The sequence below is a fragment of the Dama dama genome, chromosome 26, assembly GCF_033118175.1.
Source record: "Dama dama isolate Ldn47 chromosome 26, ASM3311817v1, whole genome shotgun sequence".
Taxonomy (NCBI): domain Eukaryota; kingdom Metazoa; phylum Chordata; class Mammalia; order Artiodactyla; family Cervidae; genus Dama; species Dama dama.
Window position 1 is genome coordinate 36327903 of NC_083706.1, and position 23429 is coordinate 36351331.

General features: G+C 39.7%; 1 protein-coding gene across 8 annotated transcripts in view; it reads left to right on the forward strand.

Moving 5' to 3' along the window:
• The window catches only part of UTRN (utrophin), a 545759-nt gene that overhangs the window by 247383 nt on the left and 274947 nt on the right, over nt 1-23429 (forward strand). For all 8 annotated transcript variants that reach the window (XR_009690701.1, XM_061130409.1, XM_061130407.1 and 5 more), the window contains 4 exons: nt 6452-6527; nt 16399-16613; nt 19884-20001; nt 22170-22375. Coding sequence is in view for 7 of the 8 variants with exons in the window: in XM_061130409.1 (XP_060986392.1) it covers nt 6452-6527; nt 16399-16613; nt 19884-20001; nt 22170-22375 (615 nt within the window). In the remaining variant the exon portion in view is untranslated. The remainder of the gene's footprint in view (nt 1-6451; nt 6528-16398; nt 16614-19883; nt 20002-22169; nt 22376-23429) is intronic.

Sequence of the window (23429 nt, forward strand, 5' to 3'; positions counted from 1 at the left end):
ATTTTTGGTAGAATTCAGCTGTGAAGCCATCTGGTCCTGGACTTTTGTTTGTTGGAAGATTTCTGATTACAGTTTCAATTTCTGTCCTTGTGATGGGTCTGTTAAGATCTTCTATTTCTTCCTGGTTCAGTTTTGGAAAGTTATACTTTTCTAAGAACTTGTCCATTTCTTCCAAGTTGTCCATTTTATTGGCATAGAGCTGCTGGTAGTAGTCTCTTATGATCCTTTCTATTTCAGTGTTGTCTGTTGTGATCTCTCCATTTTCTTTTCTAATTTTGTTGACTTGGTTCTTCTCCCTTTGTTTCTTGATGTGTCTGGCTAATGGCTTCTCAATTTTATTTACCTTTTCAAAAAACCAGCTTTTAGCTTTGTTGATTTTTGCTATGGTCTCTTTTGTTTCTTTTGCATTTTTATTTCTGCCCTAGTTTTTAAGATTTCTTTCCTTCTACTAACCCAGGGGTTCTTCATTTCTTCCTTCTCTAGTTGCTTTAGGTGTAGAGTTAGGCTATTTATTTGACATTTTTCTTGTTTCTTGATGTAAGCCTGTATTGCTATGAACCTTCCCCTTAGCACTGCTTTTACAGTGTACCATAGGTTTTGGGTTGTTGTGTTTTCATTTTCATTCATTTCTATGCATATTTGATTTCTTTTTTGATTTCTTCTATGATTTGTTCATTATTCAGAAGCATGTTATTTCGCCTCCATATGTTGGAATTTTTAATAGTTTTTTCCCTGTAATTGAGATCTAATCTTACTGCATTGTGGTCAGAAAAGATGACTGGAATGATTTCAATTTTTTTGAATTTACCAAGGCTAGATTTATGGCCCAGGATGTGATCTATTCTGGAGAAGGTTCCATGTGCACTTGAGAAAAAGGTGAAATTGATTGTTTTGGGGTGAAATGTCCTATAGATACCAATTAGGTCTAGCTGGACCATTGTGTCATTTAAGGTTTGTGTTTCCTTGTTAATTTTCTGTTTAGTTGATCTGTCCATAGGTGTGAGTGGGGTATTAAAGTCTCCCACTATTATTGTGTTATTGTTAATTTCCCCCTTCATTCTTGTTAGCATTTGCCTTACATATTGTGGTGCTCCTATGTTGGGTGCATATATATTTATAATTGTTTTATCTTCTTCTTGGATTGATCCTTTGATCATTATGTAGTGTCCTTCTTTGTCTCTTTTCACAGCCTTTATTTTGAAGTCTATTTTATCTGATATAAGTATTGCGACTCCTGCTTTCTTTTGGTCTCCATTTGCGTGGAATATTTTTTTCCAGCCCTTCACTTTCAGTCTGTATGTGTCCCTTGCTTTGAGGCGGGTCTCTTGTAGACAGCATATATAGGGGTCTTGCTTTTGTATCCATTCAGCCAGTCTTTGTCTTTTGGTTGGGGCATTCAACCCATTTACACTTAAGGTAATTATTGATAAGAATAGTCCTGTTGCCATTTGCTTTGTTGTTTTGGGTTCATGTTCATACAACCTTTCTGCGTTTCCTGTCTAGAGAAGATCCTTTAGCATTTGTTGAAGAGCTGGTTTGGTGGTGCTGAATTCTCTCAAATGTCTGTAAAGCTTTTAAATTCTCCTTCATATCTGAATGAAATCATTGCTGGGTACAGTAATCTGGGTTGTAGATTATTCTCTTTCATAACTTTAAGTATGTCCTGCCATTCCCTTCTGGCCTGAAGAGTTTCTATTGAAAGATCAGCTGTTATCCTTATGGGAATCTCCTTGTGTGTTATTTGTTGTTTCTCCCTTGCTGCTTTTAATATTTGTTCTTTGTGTTTGATCTTTGTTAATTTGACTAATATGTGTCTTGGGGTGTTTTGCCTTGGGTTTATCCTGTTTGGGACTCTCTGGGTTTCTTGGACTTGGGTGGCTATTTCCTTCCCCATTTTGGGGAAGTTTTCAGCTATTATCTCCTCGAGGATCTTCTCATGGCCTTTCTTTTTGTCTGCTTCTTCTGGGACTCCTATGATTCAAATGTTGGGGTGTTTCACATTGTCCCAGAGGTTCCTGAGGTTGTCCTCATTTCTTTTAATTCTTTTTTCTTTTTTCCTCTCTGCTTCATTTATTTACACCATTTATCTTCTACCTCACTTATCCTATCTTCTGCCTCCGTTATTCTACTGTTGGTTCCCTCCAGAGTGTTTTTGATCTCATTTATTGCATTGTTCATTTTTAATTGACTCTTTTTTATTTTTTCTGGGTCCTTGTTAAACATTTCTTGCATCTTCTCAATCCTTGTCTCCAGGCTATTTATCTGTAACTCCATTTTGTTTTCAAGATTTTGGATCATTTTTATTATCATTATTCTAAATTCTTTTTCAGGTAGATTCCCTATCTCCTCCTCTTTTGTTTGGCTTGGTGGGCATTTTTCATGTTCCTTTACCTGCTGGGTATTTCTCTGCCTGTTCATCTTATTTAGATTGCTGGGTTTGGGGTGGCCTTTTTGTATTCTGGTAGTCTGTGGTTCTTTTTTATTGTGGAAGTTTCTCCCAGTGGGTGGGGCTGGGTGTTTGGCTTGTCGAGGTTTGCTGGTTAGAGAAGCTTGTGTCGGTGTTCTGGTGGGTGGAGCTGGATTTCTTCTCTCTGGAGTGCAATGGAGTGTCCAATAGTGAGTTTTGAGTTGGGTCTATGGGTTTGGTGTGACTTTGGGCAGCCTGTATATTGACGCTCAGGGCTATATTCCTGTGTTGCTGGAGAATTTGCAAGGTATGTTTTGCTCTGGAACTTATTGGCTCTTGGGTGGTGGTTGGTTTCAGTGTAGGTATGGAGGCTTTTGGATGGTCTGTTATTAATTAATGTTCCCTGTAGTCAGGAGTTCTCTGGTGTTCTCAGGTTTTGGGCTTAAGCCTCTTGTCTCTGGGTTTCAGTCTTATTCTTTCAGTAGCCTCAAGACTCTCCCTCCATACAGCACTGATAATAAAACTTCTAGGTTAATGGTGAAAGGATTCTCCATAGTGAGGGACACCCAGAGAGGTTCACAGAGTTACATGAAGAAGAGGAGAGGGAGGAAGGAGATAGAGGTGAGCAGGAGGAGAAAAGGGGGGCTTCAAGAGGAGAGAGACAGATCTAGGTTGTACTCTATTCCCTAAGTGTTCTCTGCAGCCCAGAACACCCACAGAGATTCACAGAATTGGATTGAGAAGAGAAGGGGGAGGGAGGAAATAGAGGTGATTTGGGGGAGAAAAAGGAGAATCAAAAGGGGGAGAGAGTGATCAAACCAGTAATCATACTCCTGAATAAAAATGGGTACTGAAGGTTAGATTCTTAAATGTCCAAAATTGATATGAAATACTGAAAAACAAAGATTAAAAATCGAGAGTAGAGGTTAGACTCTTAAAAATACAATAGTTAAAAAACCACAAAAACACAAAAAAATTTAAGAAATATATATGGAGTTCGCTTTAAAAATAGGGTCCCTTTTTTTCTTTTTTTTTGCCAGGTTATAGGGGGTTATAAAAATGAAAATTAAGGAGTAATAGAGGAGTAATAGAGGACTTTAAAAAAAAAAAAGAAAAAGTAAAAAAAGAAAGAGGAAAAAAATTTTTTTTAATTAAAAAAAAAATAGTAAAAATATATCTAGGAATTTCTCTGGTGCTGTTGCGGGCAGTGTGGGTTCGGTTCAGTTTCAGATAGCTCCTTGTTCGAGCTTACACTTCTCGCTATCTATAGGCCCCTTCTGGTGTAGTCGGTGTTAACTACAGGGATTTTAATGTGTTGCACAGGTCCCTTCTGAAGCGGTTCTCTTTGTTTCTTTGGCTTCTGTTTGCAGGTCTCTTCAGTGTCTAATTTCCGCCCTGACACAGGCGGGTGGAGGTGGTCTCTTGTTTAGGTTCGCTTGTTCAGTCATGCTGTGGGGAGGGGGCGCGCTGCAGACAAATGTCACTGGCCTGTGTGGGGAGCACTCGCGGTTTTCTGGCCGCACTGGGTTTGTCCCCGCTCCGGGCAGGTGTGTGTGCTCTCCCTGTCTACACTGCTCAGGCTCTAGGCTGCTTTCCAGGGAGCGGGCCCTGCGTTGTGTGGACTTCCCAGGCCTAAGCTGCTCAGATTCAGGTTTTCGGGTACTCCACAAAGGCGGAGACTCGGCTGCGCCTGCGTTTTGTGCCTTCCCTGGCCGGAGCAGCTCAGGCAGCCAGGAGCTTGACGGGCGCACTCTCCCTGGGTGCGGTGCGCCTTCTCCCCTCCGCGGCCCCAGCCTCAGTTTCCGTGCACGCCGGTCGGGTGTGCCTTGTGTCAGTTCTGGGGAGCTGGACTCTAGCTGCGACCCTCCCGGTGGATGTCGACCATTCAGAATCTCAGGAAGTCTTTGGTTAGAAGCTGGAAGCCTGTTTGCCCCTTTCCCCTCCCCCCTGCCTCCTGCCTCCGGCGGGGGATGGGCCGGTCTGCCGCTGGCTAGCTCTTCTCTGGTATTTGCTCAGTCCTTCGTTCTGGTCACTTTGGGAGCACAGTATCAGACAGACCTTCCTTTATCACAGGACTTTATGTAGATTCTACACTAATTATGTGAATTATGAGAATCTAAGACCAAGCAAAAATGGGCGGGTAGTGCCTAAATTTAGGGCTTTTCCCAACTTAATTCTCTCTCTCTTGCTATCCCCCAGTTTAAGTTGCTATCTCACGTTAGCTCCCTCCGATTGCCCTCAGGGCACTCAGGCCCAGTCCTTACCCTAAGCAATGCCACCTGCTCCTCTCTGTTCTGCCCCCACTTGCTGGTGGCGGATGCGGGCGCCTGGGGTACTTTTCTGCTGGGAGTTGCTTTTAGGCATGTAATCTGTGGGTTTTATTTATTTTCCCTCCAGTTAGGTTGCCCTCCGAAATTCGAAAACTTCCCCCAGACCCGCCAGTGAGAGGGTTTCCTGGTGTTTGGAAACTTCCTCTATTAAGACTCCCTTCCCAGGATGGGTCTCCGTCCCTAACTCTATTGTCTCTCTTTTTATCTTTTATATTTTGTCCTACCTCCTTTCGAAGACGATGGGCTGCTTTTCTGGGTGTCTGATGTCCTCTGCTAGCGGTCAGAAGTTGTTTTGTGGAGTTTGCTCTGCATTCAAATGTTCTTTCGGTGAATTTGTAGGGGAGAAAGTGGTCTCCCTGTCCTATTCCTCTGCCATCTTAGTTCCCCCTCTGTCCGTCTCTTCTTAACAAAGCAACCAAAGTATTTGTTAAGAATTGTTCAGGTCAAGTAAATCTCCCGAGAAAAACCCACTAATAGTATTCCCTCTCATTCAGAGTAATGGCCAAAGTCCTTAAGGTGGCTTATGAGGCTGATCGTGTTCTGGCTTCCTGTTATCTCTCTGACTTCGTCTGTTACCCTCTCTCCTTGCTGTTTTTCAGACATGTTGGCCCCGTGTCCAACATGCCAGACTCAGCTTGTGCATATTCAGTCGGAGCACATGTATTTATTTAACACAGAGGATGTCAACGGGTTTTGTGTAGAATAGGGCATAGTGGTCACTTTGGGAGCACAGTATCAGACAGACCTTCCTTTATCACAGGACTTTACGTAGATTCTACACTAATTATGTGAATTATGAGAATCTAAGACCAAGCAAAAGCAAGGCTTATCATGTAAAGAATTTCAACAGACACATTTTAGGAAATACTAATCTGGAATTTTTCATTCACTCATGCTTTTATTTGATCAGTAGGATTTCACTGGGCTCTCATTTTATGCCAGGTACCATTTTAAGAACTGGAAATGTAGCCAAGAGTATGCAAATGCTTCTTAACCCAAAGAGCTCACTGTGGGTGAGACAGGTAGATAAGCAATTATAACAAGGAGGTGAGGTATCTGTGGGAATATATAAGTGGAGAACCTACCTAACTTTGGGTGGTAGCCCTGGAAGGTTTTGTGGCGTTCATATCCAAGCTAATTTATTAAAGATGAATATTAGTCAGGTGGAGGATTGGAGGGAAAGACATTGCAGGGAAAAGAAGCATAAATGACAGGAGCTAGAGGAGACAGAGAGTGAAGAGCATGTCAGGGAGACAGGTGATGAATACACACTTGGATATATCTGAATATACAGTTGACAGGAAGAGTATGACTGAAGATCTGTTTTGAAAAGTCATCGGTCTCTTAAAACTCCATTTGATAAATGAAGCAATTAGAAACCATGACCCAGGGAGAGAGGCCAGGGACAAGCATAGAATATCTGTCACGAGGTGGGAGTGAAATCACGATTGTAAAATACTAAGAGAATCAAGGGAGAGGGAGCGGCAGCATTAAATGTACAGGAGCAGGCCAGCTAAGGACTGGATGGTGTTCTTGATGTCAGTTGGGGGTCAGGCAAGACCGCAGTGGATAGTGAAAGTGGACACAGAAGCTTAGGCTTTGAGGAGGGGCAGGAAAACAGCAGCGAGATCATTTAGAACGCTTTCTGTTTTGAAGATATCATCATCTGTATTTATATATTATTCTTCTCTTTCTGTTTGGCCTGATGCCTTAGATATGCAGAGAAGTGCCTGGTGTGCTGAAGGAACGCTTCCAGGATCCCTGTTGTGTTGCTCAGACGAGAGTTGCTGGTAAGATACAGTTTATTTCTTCACAAAATTTTTTATAAACGTAGCAGAATTTTATGATTATGAGCGTTGTATGTGAATTAGGAAAACATTTAAAAACACAATGCAGCTATGACTTATCATCCTGCTTTCAACCATTTGAAAAGAATGTCTTCTCTAAACACAAGATGTATTTCACTGCCTAGTGTGTGCAAGGCATTTCCTCTCACAGGAAGTAAGAGTTTTAGCCTTTCTTGAGGCCAGCGTGGAACCTGAGCTCCAAAAGAGCTTGCTGAAGGCAAGGGGAGAGGTATGGTGGGGACGTTGGGGGAATAGTTTTCTAGGGACATGCAGCTTTTCAGCAACTCAGCGGTAAGTCATTGTGTTAGCATGTTCTGGAGATGTGTAACTAGGCATTGATGATGACTGAAAGCAGAAAGTTTGGATACCCCTGGGAGCAGGAGTTGGGGATTCAGAAGAGGTGTTCATCTCAGGGAGGCTGTTTGTGGACAAATGCTGATCACTTAGATAGGGGAATGAAGAGCGTTTTCTCACTGTTCATTTCCTTCTCTTTGCTGAGACTAGAGTGCAGTCTACTGCCCCAGAGCCACTGTGACCTCTGCTGATTAATCACTGCTTCGCAAGCTCTCTGAACCACCTTGGCCGGCTCTCCTGCTATGAGTCACCAGGCAGAGCCTCAGATGTGGTTAACCCTGTCTGCTTCCTGTGTGCCAGCTGCTGCCTCTCCCCCGTCCTCCTCTGTCCTCCTCCTCTTCCTCCTGCTCCTACTACCCCTCCCCCCTCTTCCCACTACTCCCCCTTTCTTTCTCCTGTTCCGCTTCTGGAGTCAGAAAGTGATGAGTGACAAGACTGTTTTTTGTTTTTTTTTTTCAATTGAGATGGGAAGCTTGTCCAGGGCCAAGTTTGTATTCAGTTTTTAATTGTATTTCCCAATACCTTGTACTGGAAATACCTGGCACCTGATTGGTTTTGTCGATCAAGGTCCCAAACAGTTGGATTAGCACTTGGGTCCTGCTGCTTTGTCACCTCAAGTTCAACTCCATAACCATAGGGAAAAGGCCTGATGCATTTTGCAAAAGCACATTAGGTTATCATTTAGAAGAACACTTTCTCTTTTGAGAATACCATCATCCGTACCCATGTACTATTCTCTTTCTGTTTGCCCTGATGCTGTAGATATGCAGAGAAGTGCCAGTGACTTGCATCATTATGTATCATCATTATGGCAAAGGAGCAGGGAAAATTTGAATGTGTATTTAAAAGTACAAAAAGCATTACGTTGTAAATCAACTATGCTCCAATAAAAATTTAAAAATACATATCGAAACAATAAAAATAAAAAATAAAGTACAAAAGGCTGCCAGCAAAACTACACCTTCCATGTGGTGGGCAGTTTATTCTTCATAAGATATTCCTCCCTGAAGTGTGAAACCTGAAGCTAATTCCAGTGTATTCCGCTCCTCCTATACAGTATTTTAATTCCGTTTTTTTATTATTCTTTTAAAAATTATATTAAAAAATAAAGTTAACTGTTTTAAAGTGGACAATTCAAGGGCATTCTCGTGTTGTGCAGCCACCGTCTCTATCTAGTTTGAAAATATTTCCATCACTCCAGAGTAAAAACTCTTCCTCAGCAGTTTGTCCCCCTTCCCTTCTCGTCCCAACCCCTGGCAACCACCAATCTGTGTTCTGTCTGGATGGATTTATCTGCTCTGGATATTTCCTGTAAATGGGATCATACAGTGCTTCTTTCACCTGTGTATTGTCTTTGAGGTCTATACATGCTAGCTTCTTGCTGACTACACTCGGATGGGCACTCAACACTGAAGACAAACCTATTGCACTTTCTTCTGAGTGCCCTTTGCTCCTCATTTCTCTACTAATGACCTCATCTCATTTTTTAAAAACGAAAGTACTGTTTGTTCAATGAGGTCTTCTTTTTCCCATCACCGACTCCCTCCACCTACCTACCTGTGTACCCACAAACTACATGCTTTCTTCCTATTCTGTGGAAGAGTTATCTCCATTTCGAAGACCGTCCCCTCCTCCACTTATGCTATGGATCACATCTTCTCTTGAGTTTAACTGGTCCTCTTTGTCTCCTTTCTACTGGATCATTCTCATTAGCATACATCTTGATGCTTGTAGCTCTAGTATAGTCATTTAAACTGATGTATAGTATTTTGTGGCATGGGTATACCTCAATCCTCAGAACTTTCTTCTCTAGCTTTGTTCACCAGTCCCATGACTTTAGACACTTTATAACTTTAGGTAATTTGGCCAATTCTTAGGCCAGTGGACTTGGAGTCACCCTTGACTCTTCTCTGGGTTTCATATCCAATCCATTGCCACCTTGTGCCAGTCCCATGGCCCATCCCAACTACTTCCCTGGTCTTAAACTATTTATCTTTCATATAGATTGTTGGAATATTCTCCTAACTTACTGTTCAGATTCTGTTCTTATCTTGCTATGCTAATGCTAAGCCGCTTCAGTCATGTCCGACTCTTTGTGACCCCATGGACGGCAGCCCACCAGGCTCCTCTGTCCACAGAATTCTCTAGGCAAAAGTACTGGAGTGGGTTGCCATCTTACCCCTCATCAATTATTCTGATAGCAGCCAAGCAATAGCTCTAGAAAACAAGTTTGATGTGTTATTCCTTTGATTTCTGTCTTTTAATCACTTCCACTATACATAAGTGATTTCTGCTCCCTTACCATGGTCCAGAAGACCAGGTATGATCTGTCTGCTACCTACCTCTGTAATCCCATTTCTACCACTTTTTCCTTTGTTCATTCTGCTTCAAACATACTGGTCTTCTTGCTGTTTCTAATATCAAAAACATTTCCATTTATGGCCCTTGTGCTTGCTGTTTCTTCTTTCTTTCTTATCCACATGTCCTTCCCTCAGTTATTACATTTCACATACTCACTTCACTTAGTTCTCATATATTCCCTTTTTAGATGGGCCCTTCCTGACCTGAGCACCATAACTCAGTTACATCCTCTCTCCAAGATCCATCCTGTCTCTCTCCAACTTCTTGCATTAGATTTACTGTATGCCATATATCCATCTCTAGTGGCTCAGATGGTGAAGAATCTGCCTGCAATGAGGGAGACCCAGGTTTGATCCCTGGATCAGGAAGATCCTCTGCAGAAGGGAATGACAGCCCACTCCACTATTCTTGCCTGGAGAATTCCATGAACAGAGAAGTCTGGCAGACTACAGTCCATGGGAACGCAAAGAGTTGGACATGACTGAGCAACTAACATTTTCACTTTCATATATCCATCCACCCCCACCAGAAAGCAACCTCCACGAGGTCAAGGCCTTTGTCTTGAAGTGAAGTGAAGTGAAGTGAAGTCGCTCAGTCGTGTCCGACTCTTTGCGATCCCGTGGATTGTAGCCTACCATGCTCCTCCATCCATGGGATTTTCCAGGCAAGAAGACTGGAGTGGGTTGCCATTTCCTTCTCCAGAGGATCTTCCCGACCCAGGGATCGAACCAGGTCTCCCGCATTGTAGGCAGACGCTTTATTACCATCTGAGCCACCAGGGAAGTCATACACATTCCCATACCTGTAGCATCTAGTCAAGTGCCTTGCATATAGTAGGTTCTTAATAGATGTTGATGAAGCAGTGGATGGATAATGTAGGTTGTTTTCAATTTTTTAAAACTACAAACAGTAACAGTGAGGATCAGGCAGAATGATGGGTGAGTTATTCTCCAGGGTATATCATGGTGAATTACTGGGGTGACCATGGTGAATATTGGCAACTTTACTTCACTAACTATAGTCTAGACTAGTTGTTCCAGATTACCTATCCACTTGCTGAATATGAACCTTTCCATTCATTGTTCTACGTTGTTCTCAGCACTCCAACATTTTATCCCCAGAACTACTGTGTGCTTTTAAAAATTATTGATTACCCCCAAAGACCTTTTGTTTGTGTGTTATGTTTATCAATGTTTACCTAATTAGAAAGTAAAACTGAGAAATTTCAAAGATTATTTGTTAATTTGTTCAAATGACAATAATAAAAATACATTCTATCAATAAAATATTTTATAAGATATTAACATAAGAAAGTGTATCTTCCAAAACAGAAAAAATCAGAAAAGAGACAGCATCACATTTTTGAAAATCTTTAAATTTCTGGCATAAGTGAAGATGCTTGGATTCTTGTATTGGCCTCTGCATTTGCTTAGTTGTGATATCATATATCTCGTAGCCTTAAGTAAAATGACTCTTTACATTTGAGAAAGAGTGAATGGGAAGAGGCAAATAACTTATGATGATGATGATTATGGTTTAGGCATCCACATTCCTTGGAAGGATCTCTCAGGACCCAGAGATCCTCAGATATCACATTTAGAACATGTGATCTGTGGAAATAGGGAGCTTGATTTTAATTTGTTTTTCCTCAGTTACCTGTGTGCTTTAGCCTTTAAAAAGTATGTTTATTGTCTTTCTTATTTCCTCTTCTGTGGATTGTTGGTTGATGTTTTTTGAGTTTTAAAAAAATACTTCAGTTACTAATTCCTTGTTTGGAATGTGCATTGCAAATGATCAGTGAGTGAGTGAAAGTTGCTCAGTCATGTCCAACTCTTTGGGACCCCTTGTGACCCCATGGACTATACAGTTCATGAAATTGTCCAGGCCAGAATACAGGAGTGGAGAGCCTTTCCCTTCTCCAGGGGGATCTTTCCAACCCAGGGATTGAACCCAGGTCTCCCGCGTTGCAGGCAATTCTTTACCAGCTGAGTCACAAGGGAAGCCCAAGAATATTAGAGTGGGTAGCCTATCCCTTCTCCAGCAGATTTTCCCAACCCAGGAATCAAACCAGGGTCTCCTGCATTACAGGTGGATTCTTTACCAACTGAGCTATCAGGGAAGTCCTACCTTCTCCCTTAATCTGTGGCTTTTAAAATTTTTGTTTGTAGTACTAGTTTCAGAATTCTTATACGTTAGTGATCTATTAATAGCTTTCTTTTTTGTGATTTATTTTAGAGCTCCTTTAGTCCTCTGAAATCATAAAGATATTCTGTATTTTACAATTTTAATTTTCCTATTCAGGTCCTTCATCCCACAGAGAATTAGCTTTCCTAAGGTGCATATGAGATCAAAATCTGTCCTGTTACCTTCCTACTGCAGCCATGGGTCACAGCTTTTCCCAGCACCACTTACTGACCAGTGAATTCTTCTTCATTGATCTAAAGTGTAGTCTCTGCCAAGGTCAGGTTTCTCTGCTACCTATGCTCTGTGGTTCCTCTTTTCTTGTGGTCCGTTTGAATGTTTGGATCTATAATACTCAAAGTTAATCATTCATTATTAGCTGAGAAATACAACTAAATATCTGGTAGGGCATAACCCTCTATCTGAAAAAAATTGTTTTGACTATTCTTGAGACTTTTCTTTCCAAATTAATTTTATTATTATTTTTTAATTTTTTTCCAAATTAATTTTAAAATCAGAGTTCGAATATATAATTTTGTCAAGTTATAAACCTGTTGGGGTTTTTCTAAACATTTTCTAAACATTTCCAACTTTTAAGGAAAAAGACTTGGCAATTAGTAGTAAATACGTTAAATGTTTTCATATTTTTTACTCCAGTGATTCTGTTTTGGGAATTATCTACTAAGATGGCAATCAGAAATGTAAAGATACAAAATTACAAAGAAATGTAAAGATACAAAAAAATATATCTTACAAGTTCTTATTTTTCTAGTTTTGCTGTAGCTTTGTTTTTGCAAGTTCTTTTTTTTTTTTTTTTAATTCAGCAAATATTTATTGGGCATCTACTATGTGCTGGGTATAGTTCTAGGTGTCAGGAATTCATCAGTAAATACACATAAATGAATGAAGTACATGGTATGTTAGAAGAGAAGCAGAGATGTGTAAGAGAGACTGTGCCACTGAGTTGGCTCTGGAACACTTGAAGAAATCAGGTGTGCTGAGAGAATATTGAGATTTTAAAAAGAGTGGCATGAGACCTCATTTAGAAGATGACAAGTAAGCAAAGACTAAGAGCAAAATCGCTTTTGTTGAATTTCTTTAATATTCCTTAATATAAAGAGTATTCTTATGTTCTCTGACTTTCAGTGTTGCGATAGGAATCTAAAAGTATCCTTGATAGATAAAACTGTACCTGTGTTAAGTTCTGTTGATAATAGCTTACCTGAAAACTGACAAGTGTTAACCACCTAGGTATAAAAAGTTTGTTTTAAAGCTTTCAGAATAATGATTTTTAAGCTCTTTTTGTTCTTTTGAAAAACAAACAGTTAAAAGTATTACTAACCACTCTATAATGCTGTTAATTTCTGTGTCTCTTTTTCTGTTCTGCATATAGGGTTATCGTTATCACCTTTCTAAATTCCATATACATGTGTCAGTATGCTGTAATGTTCTTTATCTTTCTGGCTTACTTCACTCTGTATAATGGGCTCCAGCTTCATCCATCTCATTAGGACTGGTTCAAATGAATTCTTTTTCATGGCTGAGTAATATTCCATGGTGTATATGTACCACAGCTTCCTTATCCATTCATCTGCTGATGGGCATCTAGGTTGCTTCCATGTCCTGGCTATTATAAACAGTGCTGCGATGAACATTGGGGTGCACGTGTCTCTTTCAGATCTGGTTTCCTCAGTGTGTATGCCCAGAAGTGGGATTGCTGGGTCATATGGCAGTTCTATTTCCAGTTTTTTAAGAAATCTCCACACTGTTTTCCATAGCGGCTGACGAACAGAAATACAGAACAGACTTTTGAACTTTGTGGGAGAATGTGAGGGTGGGATATTTCAAAAGAACAGCATGTATGCTATCTATGGTGAAACAGATCACCAGCCCAGGTGGGATGCACGAGATAAGTGCTCCGGCCTGGTGCACTGGGAAGACCCAGAGGAATCGGGTGGAGAGGGAGGTGGGAGGGGGGATCGGGATTGGGAATATATGTAAATCCATGGCTGATTCATATCAATGTATGACAAAACCCACTGGAAAAAAAAATAATAATAATAAAAATTAAAAAAGAAAAAAAAATGCTGTTAATTAAATTTATTGATGGGAGGGATCCTGATTTATCAAGCTTTTCTCTGAACTTGGAATATTATATCTAAACATTTATATATGGCTAATCAGCCCCTACATATGGACAGAAGAAAAGCAAAGTAATCACGTACACAGTTTAGGTCAAAACTTGACTATTTAGGGAAGGAAAGGGTTAATCTAGATTGTCTGAATTGACTTTAGTGGATGACCAGAAGATATCTTAATTTTCAGGTCCCTTAGAGCCATGAATGGAAGCTAGATTTTAATGTATTTACTGATTTCTTTTGATTGGCAGTGGATCTATGGAATGTTGTGTTGAGAAGGTACATCTTAAGTCATTGAGAAAAATTGTAGTTTGTTAGAAATGTCTGCAATGCAAAGAAAGAGGACAAAGAGACAGACCTTGTGCCAAGTATTCATCAGCTTTGACCTACATTGGCAGAGTTAGCTTATGTGCCACATCAAATCTGGGGGCTGAGCCTGGCAAGGTTTTCTAAAAGCAAAACCAAGGGCTTGTACTTTCTGAGCTTATAAAATCTGTACTGAAAATCAGTGAGCAGGAATGGACTGAGTCAGTCATCTAAACGCTTCACTCACAGAGAAGAAAGACTAAAGTCTGTGTCTTTAAGTGTGTGTCATAAGTCTAAGTGGAAAATATGGCAGATGGACAGCGCAAAATGACATTCTTGTGTTGGAACCTGTGAAGATCAAGAAAGGCAACTAAAAACAGGAATATCCAGGAGCTGTCCATTAAGTGAACTGAGTGGGATTCTGCCAGCAGGTGTTTCCTAGTCTGGTGCTACTTTTTGTGAGGTGTTTACATCCTCCACCCTTCTACAAAGACAGCCTGTGAGAGGCTGTGCTCAGCATCTGGCACTAATGGAAACATTAGAATTGCAAAGTCTTTTTTTAGCTTATTATGACTAACTTTGAGTTTCATACCCTATTACTTTGCATCTTCAAACCTAGTTTTTTCCTCCAGTTTTATTGAGAAATAACTGACATATATCACTGTATAAGTTTGAGGTGTATAGCATGATGGTCAGATTTACATGTATTGTGAAATGATTATCATAAATGGATCATCTCAGATAGATGTAATTAACAAAAGAAAAGAGAAAAAAAATTTCTTCTTATGGGGAGACCTCATACGATTTACTCTCTTAACTTTTCTGTATCTCATAGAGCAGGGTTAACTACAGCCTTCATGTTATACATTACATAGGGATGTAATGTGTTTATCTTGTAACTGGAAGTTTGTACCTTTTGACCACCTTTTCTAATTTCCCCTCCCCCTTCCCATTCACTTCTGGTAACCACAGGTCTGATTGATCTCTTTTCCTATGAATTTTTTTTTTTTCTTGTTTGAATACCACATATAAGTGAGATCATACAGTATTTGTCTTTATCTAGCTGACTTACTTAGCATAATACCAAGGTCCATCCATGTTGTCTCAAATGATAGGATTTTTCTCATTTTTTAATATGAGTTATATGAATACATATATATTTCAGTATTAACCCCTTAGCAGAGATATGGTTTGCAGATACTCTTTCCTGTTCTGTGTATGTCGTCTTTTCACTTTGTTGTGTTGATGGTTTCCTTTGCTGTGTAGAAGCTTTTTAGTTTGATGGTAGTCCCACTTGTTCAGTTATATTCTTCAGGTGTTATATTCAAAGAGTCAATACCATGACCTGTGTCAAGGAGCTTCATTTCCTATGTTTTCTTCTAGGAGTTTCATAGTTTCAGGTTTTACATTTAAGTCTTTAATCTATTTTGAGTTAGTTTTTGCAAGTGGTATAAGGCATAGTTCCAGATTTACTCTTTTACATGTGAATGTCCAATTATCTTAACATCATGTATTGAAAAGACTATCTTTTCTCCATTGTATATTCCTGGCTCCCTTGTCAAATATTAGTTGACTGTATCTGCAAATCTTTTTTAAAGTAAAAGTTCAAGAAGAGTCTAAGTATCCAGCTGTAAGAAAAGGGGTAACTAAAAGTTAGTGACTATAAATAAAGATTATTACCTAGGTATTCACAATGATGTTTATTAAGAATGACTAATACTCATGTTATAGAGTTAAGTAAAAAAAAGGACAGAAAATTACAGATAAATTGGCTTTATAATTAAAGCAACAACATCTTGATAAAAGAAAATAACACTCCTAACTTTCTCATGATTGATGCATTTTTAAAAATTTTCTCTTGATGTCAGTCTTAGTTCCTGTTAGTTGCTTTTGAGTTATTGCTGCCCTCGAATAGGCTGTGTGCATGCTAAGTTGCGACAGTCATGCCCAACTCTGTGTGACCCTATGGACCATAGCCTGACAGGCTCCTCTGTCCATGGGAGTCTCCAGGCAAGAATACTGGACTGGGTTGCCATGCCCTCCGCCAGGGGATCTTCCCAACCCAGGGATTGAACCCGCTTTTTTTTGTCTCCTGCATTGGCAGCTAGGTTCTTTTCCATTAGTGCCACCTGAGAAGCCCAAAATACGGTGAGACTGTCTTTAATTAGCTTTATTGCAACCATAAGTCCTATAGATACTTCAGGAAATAACATTGCCATTTGATTATTTTAAAAAAAATGAGGGAGGGTATGTATGTGTACTTATGGCTGATTCTTGTTGTTGTATGGCAGAAACCAACACAACATTGTAAAGCAATTATCCTTCAATTAAAAATAAAGAAAAACCTCTTTCAATCATTTTACTTACTTAAACTAAAATTTACATAAATACACATATACATACATCTCCATTATATCACCAATATCAGATTATCCTGCTGTGTTGTTAACACTTTGCTTCATTTTTAATTTCAGCTCATCCCAGTGTCCAAAAGGTGGTGCTAGCATCATCTGCATCAGATATTCCTGTCCCGTCTCCTCGTACTTCAGAAATTTCAGTTCCTGCTGATCTGGATAAGACGATAACAGAACTAGCCGACTGGCTGGTATTGATCGACCAGATGCTGAAGTCCAACATTGTCACCGTCGGGGATGTAGAAGAGATCAATAAGACAATTTCGCGAATGAAAGTAGGTACCTAGTGTAAAGGTTTGTCATGGAAACACCACAGCACAGGAGTAGACAAGATCTGTTTGGATCGCTTGTGTTTATCTTAAACTCTGCGAGAATGAGCTTTAAAAAATTCTTTTTTTTAAAAAGTGTTTCTTTCCCATTTAATCTGCTGTATTTTCATCCCACTGAATTCTTAACTTACATAAATTATTTAAGCAGCACTTCCTTAGGAACAGGAGGGCCACTGAAACAATCCAGGATGCTTTCAACCAAATTTTCCATCATCTGTCCGTCTTGCTGGATGAGTTGCACTTCCCCTGTGAGGTGTCAGAGTGACATTCTTCAGCTCCAACAAAGGATGATCTCTGGGCAGGGACTCTGGGTATGTCACATTCAGCACTGCTGCCTTAGTGAGCCCGGTCTGAAGGGCTTCCACCAGGGCGTCTTGATCAACTAGTAGACCTCTGCGGATGTTGGTGAGGATGGCGGTGGGCTTCATTAACCTCAGTTCCTGCCTCCTGATCAGGCCCTGGGTCTGGGGCATCAGGCTCACAGCCATCACAGGGTCCGACCGCTGAAGCAGGTCACCCAGCCTTTCACAGTACATGGCCCCAACAGCTTCCTTCTCCTCCAATTTTCAGTACTCTTCTGTTAATAGACCGCTTTGGGGGCTTCCCTGGTGGCTCAGATGGTAATGCGTCTGCCTGCAATCAGGTTCGATCCCTGGGTCGGGAAGATCCCCTGGAGAAGGAAATGGCAACTCACTCCAGTATTCTTGCCTGGAGAATCCCATGGACGGAGGAGCCTGGTAAGCTACAGCCCATGGGGTTGCAAAGAGTCAGATATGACTGAGCGACTTCATTTCACTTTCACAAGGAACGCAACTGTGCTTGCGTCTGGAGAGCAGGGCCTCTAAAATGATTAATTAGGGGGACTCTGCATGGGAGTGAACGGCGCCGAGCCCTTCCTCAGCGAGGTTATCATCTCCGTCCACTCCTGGGTCCCGCTGGCACCGCAGAAGCTCAGATGCCGATTCACTGACTGGAGAGGCAATAGGTGTGAAGCGGCCCGGCCCTACCGGGTCGCCCCCAAGACGCTCACGGCTTGGACCGCCCGTCCGCCCCCGGGCCCTCAGAGCCGAGTCCACATCCCTCTTACAAAATTCTTGATCTGTCAGCCATGCTGGCTAGCTCTGATGAATAAAGCTTTTCTTGCATTTGTGTTGTTTTGCTTAAGAATGTGAGCTGTAGACTCTGTTTTTACGAGCTAAAACTGACGTCCCAAATCTGGCCGTTTATCAGTATAAATGTAAACTGGTGTTAATTTAGTCCCTAGTGTCCTATAGGCATTTGTTGAAGTGCCTTTTCAACCTATATTTCATAATGAGCTTATTTAATTGTTGACATCATCAGTGAGACTCTCCTGACTATAATTTTATTTCTGTACATATGCCATTTGATATCAATTTTAAAGTTCTTTTTCCATATTCAATGTATTTTTGGTCCTGGATTATGTGTTGTCTAGGGATGCTGAAAAGAATATATCAGATAGAAACTAAGAATGAACTATGAAAAATAATAAAATAATAGCAGCCATCACTAACTCTTATTAAGTGCTTAGTGTATGCTAGGTGTCTTTCTAAGTATTTATCATGTATTATCTCATTCACTTTAGCAATCTTGTGAAGTAGGTACCAGTTTTATTCCCATATTAAAGATATATGTGACCAGGCACAGTCTAATAAAAGCCACTGGGGAGGTACAGGCCAGGTGGTAGAGGAGCCAGGATGAAGAAGGGGTTACATCCCCAGTGAAGGAATGCAGACTATGTGGAATTTTGATGCTTAGAGACAAAATAAATGACATTCCTGGTATAGGGACCAGCATGAATAAAGATTTGAGGTGGGGAGCATGAGGGATGTTTCAACAGTTGTGCAATAAGGAGGTGTAGTGGGAAGACAGTGAAGTCGGATCAAGTTCCCTTTCTGAAGGAGCTTGTGGACCAAGCAAAGCTCTTAGGACTTTTATTCTGTAAGCCATCGGTAAGCATCTTTTTTTCCCATTTTCTTTTTAAAACTGTGGCTGGAGACTGATCATAACAATGATCTGTTTGAGTAAGAAGGCTGGGAATAGTGCAAGAGATGTTTAAAACAAGGAGAAAAGCCCTTCTGAGTGGCTGAGATGATGTCATTGCAATTAATGGAAATCAGGAACAGAAGAAATGGAATGTGGATAAGGGTTTGATTGATTTAGTTTCAGATACATTGTGTTGAGAGGTCCTTATGCCACTTACAAGGAAATGATCAGCATTCATTAAACTGTCTCTGTGTGATTTAGGATTAGAAGTTGTGAATAAGCCATTTAGAAATAATACTTGACACTATAGGAATAATTGACATCTGAAAAGTTAGTGAATTCACAGAGGAAGAGCTGTGGATTCTTTTTGGAAGTTGTATATTTTAATCTTTATGGCTATGGGTGAGTTCTATACCTAAAACACACCGTTTTCCTAATATTGATAACTTTTCCCTCCTAAGAAACTCAAACTTTCTCAAGCAGCAGTTTTTTCTGTCTGTGCTGTGCTGTGCTTAATCGCTCAGTTGTGTCCGACTCTTTGTGTTTAGGGTCATTTAATTTGCAGTTCTTCCAGTTCTAATTTTTCCAATCCCTCATCTGCGCCCTGTAGGTGCCATTGGTTTATGTTTCATTTCCGTTGTAGGACAGATGTGCAGAGCATCAGCTCCAGAAATCACTGCCAATGTTTTTGGTTTTTGGTTGCACGAAGTCTTTGTTGCAGGGCATGGGCTTCTCTAGTTGAGACACACGGGCTCTGCGGGCTTAGTTGCTCCAAGGCATGTGGGCTCTTAGCTCCCAGAGAAATGACTGAACCTGAATCCCTTGCAGTGGGAGGTGGATTCTTAACCAGAGACCACCAGGGAAGTCACATTGCTAATGTTTTGAACATAATTTTTAGTTTTCAAAAGGATTTTCTTCATTTAATCTCCTCAGACTTGATATAGCTGAACTGCAAGTGCTTTTATTATTTCTTTTTGTGGAAACAAGAGAGGTAAATTACGTTGCCTGGTGATCCAGATAATAAGTGGGCTAAGATATGAACCTGGGACCTCTGACTCCAGATCCTGTACTTTCTCCTCTATGTCACTGATACCTCACTGCTCCTTTCAGGAGGAAAACAACAGCTTAGATGGCAGCCCACCAGTTATGCTTTGATAGTGTTTTTATCGTATGGCTTATTAACCTATCTTAACCATCATTTTGTCTTGACAGATCACAAAGGCCGACTTAGAACAGCGCCATCCTCAGCTCGATTATGTCTTTACATTGGCACAGAATCTGAAAAATAAAGCTTCCAGTTCAGATGTGAGAACAGCAATCACTGAAAAATGTAAGATTTAAAAGATAAAATTATACAGCATCATTCACTTTCCTTGAAAATGGTAACATGCACATTTTTGAAGATTATTCAGCCAGAAATTAAAATTATTTGATAATTTGATATTTGATAATCTCTATTAATAAAATAGCTTTCCTTTGTTTTTTTAATTTTTTGTGAAGATTGTCATTAATTCCCTTATGAGTTCCTTAAATTATGAATAACATTACTTTTTGAGTAATTAGTAATACATTGAAGTTTTCTTTTTTTTTTTCATTTAAGTTAGAATTTCTTTTAAAGAAACCAAAAAGACAAAAATTAGAGAAACCCATGGGAATGCAAATCCATTCTCCTTTTATATTCACTGAAATCAAGTCTTACCATGTCTTTTAACTCCTCTTTTCAGAATTCATTCCAAAAATATGTATTGAGTAGCTACTGTATACCTCTGTACCTGGCTCTAATTTGAGAATACTTTAGTTGAATACAATATGAAACAAAACAAAAATTAAGTACAACTCAGCAGCTACAAAGTTCCCTGTTTCAAATTGGCTTTCTGGCCTAAAGGCTTCTGTTAAATCTGTATGACATACAAAACAGTCAGGATTCTTAAGAATGTCATGTAGGGGCAATCACTGTCTGTTTGCATCATTCCCTTCCTCTCTCTAGCCCTCAGCACTGTCTGTAGCTGTTCTGAATGATATCTGTTCTTTATAATGTCCTGACATTTCCTAGTCTTCTTACCTTTATTCACATTATGTTTTCTTCTTCTTGGCCTTCTCTCCCCAGGTGAAATTCTACTCAGCAGATAAAATGTCACCCACTCTGCAAAGTCTTTCCCACCCTCTTTTAGTCCCTGGTGAACTGTATTTTCTATCTTTAGTTCCTGCCATGGCCCTCCCCCCCTGCATAATTTCATTGTATATCTCAAAATTAATTCTCTCTCCCTTCTATAAGTTGTAAATATTCACCTCTTTGGCCCCAAGATTTCCCACACTGCCCAGGACCAATTAGGAACTTAATAAATATTTGTGGCAGAATATAAACTGGAAGGTATTTTCTTACCTTGCCTAATATTTCTCAAGGAAAGTCAACTGTTCCCCATCTTAAAAATGTTTTGATTTCAACATGAATGTGGCACCAGCAAAGTTATTAGAAGAGATGAGTTAGCAGAGAACTTTTAGTATCTCACAGTGTTGGTGTGTTTTTACTAAGTGAGCCATTTTATTTCTTTTTAAATTAATTGGTAGATTATGTGTGTGTGTTCAGTTTTGTCTGATTCTTTGCAACCCTGTGGACTGTAGCCGACCAGGCTCTTCTGTCCAAGGGATTCTCCAGGCAGCAGAGGTTGCCATTTGTTCCTCCAGGGGATCTTCCTGACCCATGGACTGAACCCGGTTGGAGACTTCTTTACCACTAGTGCCATCTGGGAAGTCCCTTCTTTTTCATAACTCGCTCTTAAAAATAGAAGAGGAAAGAAAGTAGGAGAGAGGAAACGAGAAGAGCAAGGGACAGAAAAAGAAAATCAAAGAGAGAAAAATAAAAAGAGTAAAAAAAAGAGAGGAAAAGAGTCAATATGGATTTTTTATAATAGAAACTGTTGATACATAGAACTTGAATCTCATTTACTTTTAGTGCTTCTCTTAAATATATAAAAACACTTCCTTTTAGAGAGGTTTCATGCTACAGAAAAACAAATGTGAAAAGAACTCTTAAATATTTTGTTTTCTCTTAAAATCAATGCTACCTTGGAGCATTTCCTTAGAGGATGACAAGTGACGGTATCTGTGGCCATAAAATTATATCATAAAGTACTGTCAAAATCTCCCTTCTTCAGACTAGGTTCTATAAATATAAACTAGGTAAGAATTAATTTTTTAAATAATTTTTTGTTTATCAGTTTAAAATAGTAAATATCTTTATTGTGAGATATTTTAATGTGATCAGAATAGAGTTTAATTCAACATTTTTTTCTTCAAGGATGATTTCAGAAATGTATCAGTCATATAGTGTGGCAGACATAATAACATTCCTTTAAAATGTATGTACCATTTGGCTACCTTTCTCTTTTCCATATATGACCTTATTTATGATGAATTAGGTGTCATGTATTTTTTCCTTTTCCTAATGGCTGCTTTCTGGGATTTTTTTTTTTTTTTTTAATGTAATGCCTCCTCCAGTGGAAAAGGTCAAGAACCAGTGGGATAACACTCAGCATGGTGTGGAGCTAAGACGGCAGCAGCTGGAGGACATGATTATTGACAGTCTCCAGTGGGATGATCACAGAGAGGAGACTGAAGAGCTCATGAGAAAGTATGAGGCGCGCCTCTACATTCTTCAACAGGCTCGAAGGGATCCACTTGTCAAACAGATTTCTGATAATCAAGTAAGTAAGGCTCATTAGTTACTGGCATTACCAATTTGTGGGATATGCTTTTTTAATCTATTGTTAACCATAATTTTTAGAACCCTTATCATAAAGTTTTCCCAAGTGCTTAGAATGTACATTGAAATTTATATAAAGAATTTTACCAGAAAGGTTTTTTGGAAAATTTCCAGAATAATAAGGAGTAGAAATGTACATGTATTCCAGAATTACAGCCCGCTGATTTCTTTGCAGATGGAAACACACCCATGAACCAAAATCTAGAAAGAAAACACCTTCAGAATCTCAGGAATCCTCCTTTTGCTCCCTTCTGTATTTACATTGAAGGTCATTTTTATTTATGAAATCTCCCAAAGTTTTCATGAGGACTCAGTGAACAAGGGCTTCCCAGGTGACACTAGTGGTAAAGAACCCTCCTTCCAATGCAGGAGACTTAAGAGATGTGGTTTGATCCCTGGATCAGGAAGATCCCCTGGAGGAGGGCGTGGCAGCCCACTCCAATGTTCATGCCTGGGAAATCCCATGGACAGAAGTGCCTGGCAGGCTACAGTCCATAGGGTCGCAAAGAGTCAGACATGACTGAAGAGACTTAGCAGACATGTAGTGAACAAATCAAGTATTAAGTTTAGTTTCTTTTAATACCTTTATAATCAAACTGTGTTATCAATATCATCAGAGCAAGTACCTTTTTTATGATTAGTTTGATTATAGAGTTGATGTTATTGAACACTTATGGTACTTCAAAGTGCTGTTTTAAACCTCTCTACAATCATAGAAAATATTCTTGAATTGGAGGTTATGGTTGTTAGGTTATATTTTGGTATAACACTGATTTACCCTTTAGATAGCCTAGATGAAGGTGTATGCTTGTGAAGGATATAATATAGAATATACGGGAAGCAAGATCTGAAACAGGGCAGCATGTTTTTATTCTTCAGACCTGTAGAATTTCCATGATTCCAATTTAAAAATCAAGTGGCCAGGTATCCTGGTTTTCTGGATCATTCTCTATCTATCTCTATGCTATGCTATCATTATCATTCTCTATTCTATC